Source organism: Sardina pilchardus, chromosome 5 (genome assembly GCF_963854185.1).
Source record: "Sardina pilchardus chromosome 5, fSarPil1.1, whole genome shotgun sequence".
NCBI lineage: Eukaryota > Metazoa > Chordata > Actinopteri > Clupeiformes > Clupeidae > Sardina > Sardina pilchardus.
The window spans coordinates 16,298,496-16,310,714 of record NC_084998.1 but is presented as its reverse complement, the minus strand read 5'-3'; the positions used below and the strand labels follow the sequence as shown (position 1 = coordinate 16,310,714).

The window sequence follows — 12,219 nt, the reverse complement described above, 5'->3', positions numbered from 1 at the left end:
TTGATCCCCAAGGGGAAATGCACAATCCTTTGGCGGCATGACTTACAGTACGCAGATCTCAGTCTTGCGAGTAGGCCTAGACATGTGCTATGGCGATTAATATAAGTCAAAGTTTCTCTGGACACATTAGCCTAACTTTACATCCCATGATAAACACAGTTAAGGTACCACTGAAGTCAGCAGCCATCTGAGCCCTATGATTCCTCCATAAGTCAGCATTGTGTGCATTCAACAGAGTGATAAAACATCAGTTTAATTGGCTTTAATTTATTGAGTGTTTTAGCACCAGAAGAAGTTCTTTGTGATTCCTTTTTACATGACTGTCTGAGAGGAATATTTACTGACATCTTCACTGTATTTAAATTCCCATACTTCTGTACTTACAATTCCCAATATGAGTGCACAACTTGTGCACTCATACGAGATATTGTAAGTAGGAGTATGCACATTGGAATAGCCTTTAGAGCTTATGTGTCCTAGACCAAAACAAATGAAATAAACATCTACTGCCATCTTGTGGTCTTTGATAGTGAGAAAGCTTAGAAATAATTATGCATTAGAGCGCCCTCACTGGGCTATGTTTGAAATGCAGCTATTCCTCAACTATTCCACCATATACCATGAAATAACCAGGACTACTGTTACATTTTCATAACACCACGGGCTGCACAGGCCTGTTTGAATAACTCTGCTGTTTCAGATGAAGGCCGTGGGGTCGGACCGGTCGCACATCTGCAGCTCCAGATGTGAGGTGATGCCGGAGAAGCTCTCCTGCAGAGGCAGCAGGTAGCCCAGCGTCTCGCCCTGAGAGATGGGCCCCGTGTAGCGAAGGGGGCGGATGTGGAAGATCTTCACACAGTGCACTGCAGAAGCATAAAGTTAGACAGGCCAAAATGCAGTGTTTAATAGTAACAAAGTAATAATACTTCACTACCAAACGTAAGTATATTTTGGGAGACTTTGTACTTTACTTGAGTTTTTAAAAATCAGATTACTTTCACTTTTACTTCACTATATTTCCAAACTTAATTGCATACTTTTACTCCAATACATTTTCAATGTGGCATATAGTTAAAAAAAAAAAGAAACAAAATGAAAAGATTACTCTACCGGTGACTTCAGCGAAGTCAGGAATGACTTGTCTAGGCATGTTTGCACTTGCGCATGACGGTACTCCACCTGTCAGCTCAGCTCAGCAGAAGGTAGAATAGAAAGCCTCGCAATAGAAGACGAGATGGAAACAGCAGCTACGTTGGCTACAAATGAAGGGGACCCTGATGATGAGCACCCCTGGCCATATTTAAACACAATGTTCTCTTACGTTGATGTGAAAGATTCATCCTATCGAATGAAGTGCCTCTTATGCCTCCCAAAAAATGTTGAAATTCTATCTTACAAAAACTCCCCCTCCAATTTAAAGAAGCACATTGAGGCATTGTACAGTAAGTCTTCTGACTAGGCCTACTTGTCTTTTTCCAGGTTTTAAAATACTGGATAAACTTTAACATATTAAAAAATCAAACTGTCTTTGATTAGGCCTATTATTAACATTTTATTGTACTTTTACTTTCATTACTTGAGTACATTTAATTGAAAATTACTTGTCATACTTAAGTGCAAGAAAATCGAGATACTTTAAGACTTTAACTCAAGTAACATTTCAGTCGGTGACTTGAACTTTTACCAAAGTCATTTTTTGGTAGGGTACCCATACTTCTACTTGAGTTCGATTTCCCAGTACTCTATACAACACTGCCAAAATGTGTCATGCGTTATTCCTGGGGGGGGGGGGGGGGGGCATTGGTGATTAGCGCTAGTGGAAAGGGAAAGGGGAACATACTCTTCCCATGATGCAGTTAATTGCATCTGCTGCATTAGCTCCGTGAAGACGCTGTTATAGCTGCTATAATGAAAAAAAACGGTTTCCGTGTTGCTTACTCTAATAGCGGTGTCGTTTCCTCTTTTAACGATGGTCATTAGTGTGCTGTGGAATGATTAGGCTATGCATGTTTTTACTTTGATGGGATTTCATAAATTCCAAGGTCCTGATGTCAAAGGCAATGAGAAGTTCAGGGAGATCTCAGTCCTCCTCCACACTTCCCGTAATCCTCCAAATCACCCCTAGCTTCCTCTCTAATGAGACATTAGCCCTGGACGTGCCCTGTGCTATCGCCTGCGTTGGGTTTTTTGGGCTCATTCCTGTAATTGAAAACGCATTAGTCGTTGCTACTCATCTCCCATTCGGGGGAATTCAGGTAGATGCGTCTTGGCAGGGAGAACTATTTCCACGTTAGGAAGCGGACCAGCAGTCTTACCGGAGTTGGAGAGCTTAACGCCATCAAAATGGATGCCATCAGCTTCGCGGTGGCCAACAGGACCACCCAGTGTACCGGTGAAAGGGGCATTGATCTGGCCGTAATCGTCACACACAATGTCAACTCCTTTGAGACGAGCACCACCATGACTGTAAGACAAGCATGAGACAATAATCAACATTTGATGAACCATGCAATACCATTGGCCACAACAGCAATATGCAACTCATGCATAATACTTCAGAGGGTAAAATGCACAAATGTCAATTAGTTTTGTTATTCTATGTCACGTCTTCATTTCTTCTGATGTCTGTCATACTCATTCAGAAGGGAAAAAAATACTTTATGCACTTTGAACTCCACTCCACAGTATTGTTCACTTTTCCCGTGTTACGTGCACGGGCTGCAATCAGACAAGAGAACAAAACAAGCGCAGCCCAGACAAAGGCTAATGACAGCCCTGCCAGGATGACACACTTCTGCAGACACCTCCTCAGATCACTCCTGACTGCATTCTCTCTGCTCATTTGCAGTCCTTTTGGAGAGGCTCTTTGGAAAGTTCTGGGGCACCAACTTTGCCAGAAAATGATTTTTTTGTTTTTTTTGTTTTTGTGCCTTTCAGACAGGAGGCAAAAGAACAGAGGAAATGGGAGAATGTCATGGAGGGCAGATATTCATTCTGCAGGTCCCCACCCTCATTTCAGTGATGATGAAAAAAGACGAAATGGCTCCAAGACACATCTGAAGAGGAGAACACTCATCCAATAACGATAAGCCACAGAGGCAGTTGATATACCCAGCTGTCCAGACTTTTCACAGGAATTATTTCACAACAATAGCCTACTGTGTCCCATTATCAACAAGAGATGGCAATTAAATCACTCAAATAAGACTTCGCTCTCTAGTGGATCTCAAAATGCATAATTTCAAGAGTTTCCTCCCATTTTCCTCCCAACAAACAAGCGCAAGTTGATTGCCTAAGTCTAAGGTGTTAATTAACCTGTCCCTCACGTGTAATTACTTAACACCAAATACCACGTCACAATATATGTTTTCCATAACAGCATTATTTTATGCTAACTCAAACCTGTTACAACAAGTGGCGGCGTCTCCGGCAAGGCAGACACAATCCCCAGATAGTGTCTGCTTCCAGATCCCGACGTGCGTCCCGACGTGCGTCCCGACGTGCCATAACGGAGATGGCTGTAATCGGAGGAGCTGCAACTGTGCTCTATGAGCTGTGTGCTGATATACACCTCTAGTTAATATAAATTCAAGTCCTCAGTCCCTTGCATGCTGCTGTTATGCACCAGTGATGTTTCAGTTTGCGTCGAATACAGACATCATTTCAGTGAATATCTCAGTCTCCTATTAAAGTCTTCCAGGTGCCAAACACAGTTTCCAAAGACTGTAATCTTAGAGGTAAGAGGCACTTGATAAGGATGAAAAGACTTCAGACAGCAGGCAGCTCAGTGTGAGGCCCATGCAGGGCCCAGGCTGCACGAGGACCAGAGTTGGGAGTTCGGAAGCTACCTAACAGAGTTGAACGCTCCACAGCCAAACCCGTCACAGGCCCTCACCCGGTTGTGGTGGTGGCCAGCACAGAAGACGTCCCAGGCCCCTGCTGCAGAGAGAGGGAACAGAGAGAGAGAGAGAGAGGGGGGGGGAATAGAAAAAGACAGAGAGAGGGAAAGAAAGAGAAGAGGAGGGGATGTTTCAGCCTGTGTGACTCACTGCGAGTTGTTTACAAAAAAAAGAACAAAACCAAAACAAAGTTGGGAATGAAGACATTCAGAGTGGGCTCCTGGTGATGCACAGAACCTGGCATGCAGCACTGGCGTCCTGGCGAGCCGGCACACTTCTCCTTTAGGTATCTGCCTTGGCACACGTAGGTGTTGCGTTGGCATATGCCACCGACGGCAGCGCAGCCGGCGTCGTTCCGCGGCCCCGCCGCTTTCTTTTGACTCGCCGCCACTTTGTCGCTCCCCAGCCTCTTGGCTTGGCCTTTGTTTTGCCCGGGCCCGTTTTTGGCGTCGGCTCGAGCCGTGGCTGCCGCGCTACTGCTGCTGCTGCTGCCACCTCCACCACCAACACCACCACCAACACCACCTCCACGGGCACCGTCAGCGCGCGCTTTGTTGCGAGGAGGCTCTTTTCCCTTTTGTTCTTTTCTCACCTTCCGCTCACTTTCGCTCTCAATCCCCAGGGTGAGGCCTAGCAGGAGCACTTCAGGTGCCAGAAGAAGAAGAAGAAAGAGGGGAACAAAAGAAAAGGCAGATGAAGAATACAGGATTACACTGCTATTTTTTTTTTTTTAAGTGTGTGTCGCTGTTTAAAATGTGTCAGGGATTAACCAAGATTATCTCACTGGTGAGAGAGCGAGAGAGAGAGAGAGAGAGAGAGAGAGAGAGAGAGAGAGGGAGAACAAGAACACACTTCAAAGTGAAGGTTTACCAGGATGGCTGTGAGCGTGGGGTCATGGAGAGTGTGTGAGAGGTTTTCCTCCCCCACATCCATACCCACAGAAATGTGTATTTGATCATTCATTAACGGCCCTAGCACCACTGACTCGGGTGAATCTTCTGCCTCTCTCCCCACGTTCGGAACATGGGGGGCAGCAGGGTAATTGAAATGAGCTGCTTATCGAGGTTTTTTTTCCCCTCTCACACAGAGGAATTCTCTCCAGACCATGTAATACACTGATAATCTAGAAAAAACACACCCACACGCACACATACACACACACACACACACACACACACACACACACACACACACACACACACACACACACACACACACACACACGCATACGCATTCTCAGTTTAATTGCCTCCACTACCTTGAGAAGTCGACGGACACTGCAGAGATAAAGAACAGTAGATTTCATTTTTGCTGTAGTGGCTCTCTCACCTACTCTCTCTCTCTCTCTCTCTCTCTCTCTCTCTCTCTCTCTCTCTCTCTCTCTCTCTCTCTCTCCCATCTCTTCATTCAATTTTGCTTTGTCTGTCCATCTGTCTCACTCCTGCTCATGTCTCAGAACAGACACACACACACACACACACACACACACACACACACACACACACACACACACACACACACACATATAATGACAGCCATACATGTCTCAGTGCATTTATGTTTTCCTATGCTCTAGTCTATGCAATGTAGGCATTTCATTTGCTTCTGTAATAATGGCCACCCTTTGGTAATATTGAAGTATCCTCCGAGATTAAGCATCAAGCATTGGTAATGACAATAATGTGGCTCGAGCCACTCAATTATGCAACTACGTATGCATATGCCATTACGTTCCCCTGGAGCCGGCTTAAATTAAGCACAATTCATGCACAATTCATGAGAAATGTATTTAATATACTATAATACAAAGGGCTTGATTCATTTTTCTGCATCCACTGATTAATAATTTATGGAATTTCATATGATTAAACCTGATTAAAAGCAGACAAACATGTGCCCTGTTTTGGGAGTTGCAAACCTGATGCGGTTGTACTTACAGCACAAAAGCAGGGATGTTTTCACCAACATTTCTGAGAGGCTGTGATCTGTGGTACAAAAAGAATATGCAAAGCGACAGCATACAGTAGGTGTGGGGGGAAAACACCTGAGTATTGAATTTTAGGTTGTCTCCCCTTAAAAAACTCACACATAACACAGTTTGCCTATTTTAAACATTTCTGTGACTAAGAGCTTTCATTTAATGTATATTTTTAGCGTATCACGCCTCGACTGAAATGCTGTGCTTACCTGTCTGCCGAACTTCTGAACAGCAACAAAGAGAAGTCTGTGTGGACTTTTTCTCTCTCTCACACCTCTCTCTCTCTCTCTCTCTCTCTCACTCTCTCTCTCTTTAAGTCCACTTGTGTCCAGGCCACAGCCAAGTCTGCTTTTGTCAATATTTATACTGGCCTGCAAAGACATACAGTATACTGTATTCCTCTTCCCGCCACAGAGGGAGAGAGGGAGGGGGTACCCTGAAAGAAGTGTTGTGAGAAGTTATATAATAAAAAGCTTGGTAAGATTCTGGTAAGATGCTGTTTGAAGATGCCACAGAAACGTCTCCTAACGCATGTGTGTGAGTTTCTGAAGACAAACTAGAGCTACTGCAGCTAAAACTAGTTTTAAAACTTTTTAAAAGTAACGCTTCATACTGTCTCTAGTAGCCTACCTTTCAAAGGGCCCTGATGTTTCGATCAAACACGGCTGAAATGATCATATCAGTGCTGAATCCCTGTCTACAGTGCCTGTTACAGCGTCTTAGTTTACAGGAGCTCCACACTTTCCAAACTGGTTCCAAAAGAACATCAGTCCATCTCATGAACAAGACACAACAGATGTCTTACACTGTGGATTGACTGGTATGTCATGTAGCATAGCATTGGGATTACTGCTATCAGTTACTTTCATTGACGTTGGCATCCTTAAAGGGGCATATCAGCGGTAAATGTAATTTCTGTCATCATCCACTCTCTTGTGCCAGTACAAATTCATATTGTGTATTTTTTTCCGTCTGAATGAAAATGAGAGAGCTTAATCACCACAGCTGTTTTCCATATAAAGCCAGCGAAGAGAGATTGCATTTTCAACCTCAAAAAGCCTGATGGCACTCAACATCCAGGACTTTAGAGATATTTGACGACAGCACTCATACACCCTCAAAGACCTGCATATCATGGGTCTGTACATCTGAAAGGCTACAAGAAAGAGTGGTTCGGGAAAAGGATGCAAGGATAAACAGGACAGCTAAGGGGCAGGACTATTAGCTCTGTTTAATGTGAGAAACAGGTTTAGGCCCACTTTCTAGTAGTAGTCAAACTGGAGAACTTTGTTGCCTTCCACAGGAGATTCTGTTGTGAGCAGCAGTGAGCAAACTGTGAGCAAACTATATGTCAGTATTTGTAAAAGGGAGATAACTGAGGCAAATAAGGACAAAAAGAAAGAAAATGGATTAGAACGAGATGTATATTCAGGCTTTACTTCCATGGCGCTGAATGCATTCACTGGACTAGGACGGACTCTCTATCATATATCTGAGTGGGAGATTATATGGCACTGCAATTGATTGACCATATGGTGAGGTATTAGTTTGAAACACACGGTGATGGGATGCATAAAATGCAGGCTTTAATATCACACAATATGTGCCCACTGCCTAATACCCAGCTTTTTTTCCCCCACTTCAATAAACATTTCTCACTGAAAGGGTCATATGAAGTCTGCTGCAAAAGTCCACAGAGATATGTTTGACATTTCACTCCACTCATTCGTTCGTTCGCTTGCACAGTATTTTTTTCCTCTGGCATTTCAAGGAGAGCAGGAAGATGCCACAAGTGTTTCCTAGCAACAGGCCACTGCTCCCTCACCCTCTCTCTCTCATTCCTTCCCCGCCTTCTTCGAATTGCAGCAATGCACCACTTACTCCAGACATGAAATCCATTCTAATTCTCCAAACTCCCCTCGCCAACTACTGGGGGAAATCAAATGATATTCATGCCTAACAATCACCCAGCTAAAAGAAGAAAAGTGTCCTAGCAGGTAAATAACTCGGATCCTTTTTTTTTTCTCTCTCTCTGAGATCAGTCAAACAGCTTCCAGACGCCGCTAAGACACGGCTGCAATTCTTCACCTCTTCATTAACCGCACCCATACCTGACAGGTTTGGCAGATGTTATTTTCTAAGAATTCTCACTGGAAAATGAAAACCAATGGCGGGTATAAAAGTCTAATGCATCAGACATTTCTGTGGCTTTGCAAGATATTTATTTTGGTGTTTTTACTGTTGCCTTGCCTGTAAACACTTTGTTTTTTTCTGTTCACTAGTTACTGGTTATATATATATATATACATACATACATACATACATACATACATACATACATACATTTATTGGTTGGAGAATTGAGAATAATTTGGGTCACACTGACAAAACTAAAGGGGCACTGGAGGCCAGCCTGGGTCCGTTCCAGAAATCACACACAGGGGGCAGTATTTGCCCCCTGGGTATTCTGTCACTGCGTGTCCATGTGTCTCTAAGGACTTCTTTGGACAATTATCTTTGCTCAATGCAAACATGTGCATGGTTGTCTCCAAAGTTTACCCATCTATCTGCTGTGGTGAACACGAGTCTGTACAAAGTGTCTTTGGTGCTGCAGGGAGGGACAGTCCATGCAGACTGTGCTGACAACAACATGCATCATGTGGACAGTGCTCATGTCTGTAGAAGTATTCCAGTATAAGGGATAACGCTCTGGGGGGAGAGAGTCCTGCAGCCTGCTCACCATTGTGTCAGACACCCTCCTCCTAAATCAAGCATAATTTGGGTGGTTCCAATCAGAGGTTGGGAAACGATGAATGGCCAATCACAAGTTGCACCAGAAGGATACCATGGGATTGCATTTACTTGCATTTTACAAGAAAACAATCAAACTGAATCAAATGAGACAATACCATCAATACTGAACTCATAAGAATGCTATCTAATGACAAGCAACAACACCAAATAAAGCACCACCATGTTGTGTTATGTTTGTGACAGTATTGCGATTCTAGAGTGATTTCAGAACGCAATGTCCAGGTGTTCCATTGTGTGTAAGAGTCTCTTTTTCTATTTTCGCCTTGTGATTCAGCGCCGGCTCCATTTCAAAGCGAGTCATGATCCTGACGGCGCCCTCAGTCATGCCAAGCGGTCAGAATGAATGAGCGGAGATGTCGTGCCGGACAAGAAAGGTGACCTGGCGTTGGAGGCGGGGGGGAGTCGGAAGGGGTGGACGAGAGTTATTATGGTACGCCACAGCCCCCCCCTCGGAACAGCAGGTGAGAAACAGACAGCTCCTCAATCTGTACGACTCCTCCAGGAGCGGAGCGAGGTGTATGTGCGTGCGTGTGTGTGTGTGTATGTGTGTGGGTGTGTGTGTGTGTGTGTGTGTGTGTGTGTGTGTGTGTTCGATGGAACAGGTGAGATGAATGTCACACGCGTCGCAGTCAATCACATATTGATCAAAGGCTGGTGTGGCCCCTAGGGGATGGTGGAGTGTTGCAGCAGGCCCCCGTACGGGTTCTGGCTCAACCAGGCCCTGCTGTGAGTGTGACTCACCACGGGTGGGATAGGAGGGAACGGACAACACACACACACACACACACACACACACACACACACGCCTACATACACACACACACACACACACACACACACACACACACACACACCCAAGGCTTTGATGAAGAGGAAGAACACAGCAGAGTGTCAGGACGTACAGGAGGAGTGGCCTGGAGGGAGCGGTGGCTCACAGTAGGAGACAACCTGTGGCACACACACACACGCGCGCACACACAGACAGACATAGACACACATACTCACACATAGTGTGGCTGATGAGATCTTTGTGCAACACCTCAAGCAAGTCACTCATAAAGACCAAGATCATTCTGCTTGGATTGTGTCTCTATCCAACTTCTGTTACCTTTATAAAAGACACATCTGTGCACTTATCATAAAATAAAAACTAAAACACAAAATGAACGGCGACGTGCAGATGGCCACCCTATAATCCACAATGCCAAACAGACGTGTGAGATCACGCATAAGCTGAATCATTAAACTCTTTCGCACACACGAAAATGCATCTCTGGGATGCCACACGAGTTACATCATCCCGAAGAGATCAATCCAAACTCCAGAACTAATTAATTTTATTCTTGAGCTCGGGAATACCCCCCTATTTTAAAAGCAGCACTCATTAAAAAGAACACCTAATTACATTTGCGTTATATCTAATTACTGTACTTTCACATCCAACTTTGCTGATAAAAGTGCCGACTTCAGTATAATTACCCTTTAAGAACACCGATAGCATACATAATTATAACTTAGTGCTCTCCCACACGCCCGTCGGCCTTCTCCCAGGGTAGCGGGGAAAGACGCCCAGTCTGAAGGGGCTGGGCATCCTCATTTAATCTCATTGTATTAGGAAAATGTTCGACAGAGAAATGTAATATCATTCCGGGGATGAATAAGATGTAGTTATTTCCGTTCCTCCCCCCCCCCCCCCAAAAAAAATAAAAAATGCAGAGGCCTTATTTTGAGCTGTCTTTTTAATAAAATGTCATCCCCGTTAACATTTTTTGTAATTCGATGACCACCTGCCTTTTTTTCGTCTGATCGGATTGCTGCTTTGTCCGGCCAAGAGTGACCTCAGAATGTTTTGTTTGTTTATTTGTTTTGACTCTGTGGTTTTAACCCAAATAAATAATCTGATCGTGAGCAAAGCTTTTTGGCGGCGGCGGTGCTGGAGAGCGGAAACACTGATACTCTGCACGGTTTCTCCTCTAGGTGGCAGGAGGGAATCATAGGTGTGAGCACTTGAGGAACCTGTGTGTGTGTGTGAGTGTATGTGTGTGTCTGTGTTTGCTTCAAGATGGAATTCAGAGGTTAATTACAAAGATTCTTCATGCGAGGGAAACTGATTTAAATAACCCCCTAGAAATTGTTTCCTTATTAATAATTGGCACTATCACTTATTTTTTTGCTTTCATGTGGTGGCGTTTTTATTCTATATTTAAATGAGAGCTTATGTTCCATGGCAATGTGAAAGGTGGTGTGTGGCTCGCTCCGTGATTCCTTGGCAAACATGGCACCCCCCTCCACCCTACACAGCTGACATTTCTAACCGTGGCTGTGAACAGAGTTGAGCGAATCCAAGAAGAATGTTAAACAGTCTTGACTATTTTCAAGTGAACTGTGAGGGTAAGAATTGGGACCGTATCAACGCTCAATTCAACTCAAAAATGTGGTTCCCTGGTGATGATGTTTTTTTTTTTTAGCAGGAACCGAAATCGAAACCAGAACTCTGCGGGAAATAGTTCTAATAAACTGTCTAATGTGAGAAAGGCTTAGCGGAGAGCACTATTGTGCGCTGACAGCTGTGCTTTAGGACGAGGTGTGAAGTTCCTCTGCCGTTCGAGGGAACAAAAGTTGCGAGGCGGCGCGCCTCGAAGTTAATGTCCACAGAGGTGGAAGTAAAAAACTTTCACACTAGCTCGAGCGGAGAGAAGTCAACCAGAACACGACGAGAACAGAACAGAACAGAACGCAACGGAACAGCGCGGCACCGGCGCAGAGCGCAGAGAGACTCGGAGGCGCCTCCAGAGACTCGCTTTTTAGCAGCTCCATTTTCGGCACGCAGAGCGGAGAGGTGTCCTTTGTGCCGCAGTCGTGCCCCTCTTCCCCTCCCTCTTCCCCTCTCCTCCACCACCACCTCCTCCACCTCCTCCACCTCCTCCACCCCTAACCCCCATGACGATGAGAGAGAGGACATTTATTTTGCAGTGTGTGGTTGGCACTGAGAGAGATGCTGAGGAGTGTTTATGTCTCTCTCTCTCTCTCTCTCTCTCTCTCTCTCTGTGTGTGTGTGTGTGTGTGTGTGTGTGTCCCAGGCGCAGTCGCTCTGCTCTGCGCTACGCTGCGTTGCGCTGGCGTGCGTGTCTGCTGACGCCCCTGCAGGAGTGAGACGTGAGCAGGAGCGGGTCCAGTTATTCCTTCTGATCTCCGGCGCCCCTGAAGCCCCACAAACAGATGGGGCCAGGAGGCCGTTACGGGACCGAGGCGCAGCATCCCCTAATACACACACACACACACACACACACACACACACACACACACACCTACACACAGACAGACACACCTACACACAGACAGTTGCACACACACACACACACACACACAGGCAGACAAACAGACACAAACGCGCACACACACACAGACAGACAGACAGAGACAGACAAACACACACAAACACACAGACACACACAAACACACACACTCTCTCTCTCTCTCTCACACACACACACACACACACACACACACACACACACACTATCCCCA

At 45.2% G+C, this 12,219-nt stretch overlaps 1 protein-coding gene across 1 annotated transcript; it reads right to left on the bottom strand.

Annotated features, from left to right (window-relative positions):
* Positions 1-694: 694 nt before the first annotated feature.
* Positions 695-6,146, bottom strand: LOC134079535 (uncharacterized). The gene is made up of 6 exons (XM_062535624.1): positions 6,087-6,146; positions 5,837-5,884; positions 4,137-4,541; positions 3,849-3,939; positions 2,316-2,464; positions 695-863 (listed from the first exon to the last, which is right to left on the bottom strand). Exons 2-6 carry the CDS (start codon positions 5,865-5,867, stop codon positions 697-699), a joined length of 843 nt encoding a protein of 280 aa, XP_062391608.1. The 5' UTR covers positions 5,868-5,884; positions 6,087-6,146; the 3' UTR covers positions 695-696.
* Positions 6,147-12,219: the final 6,073 nt, after the last annotated feature.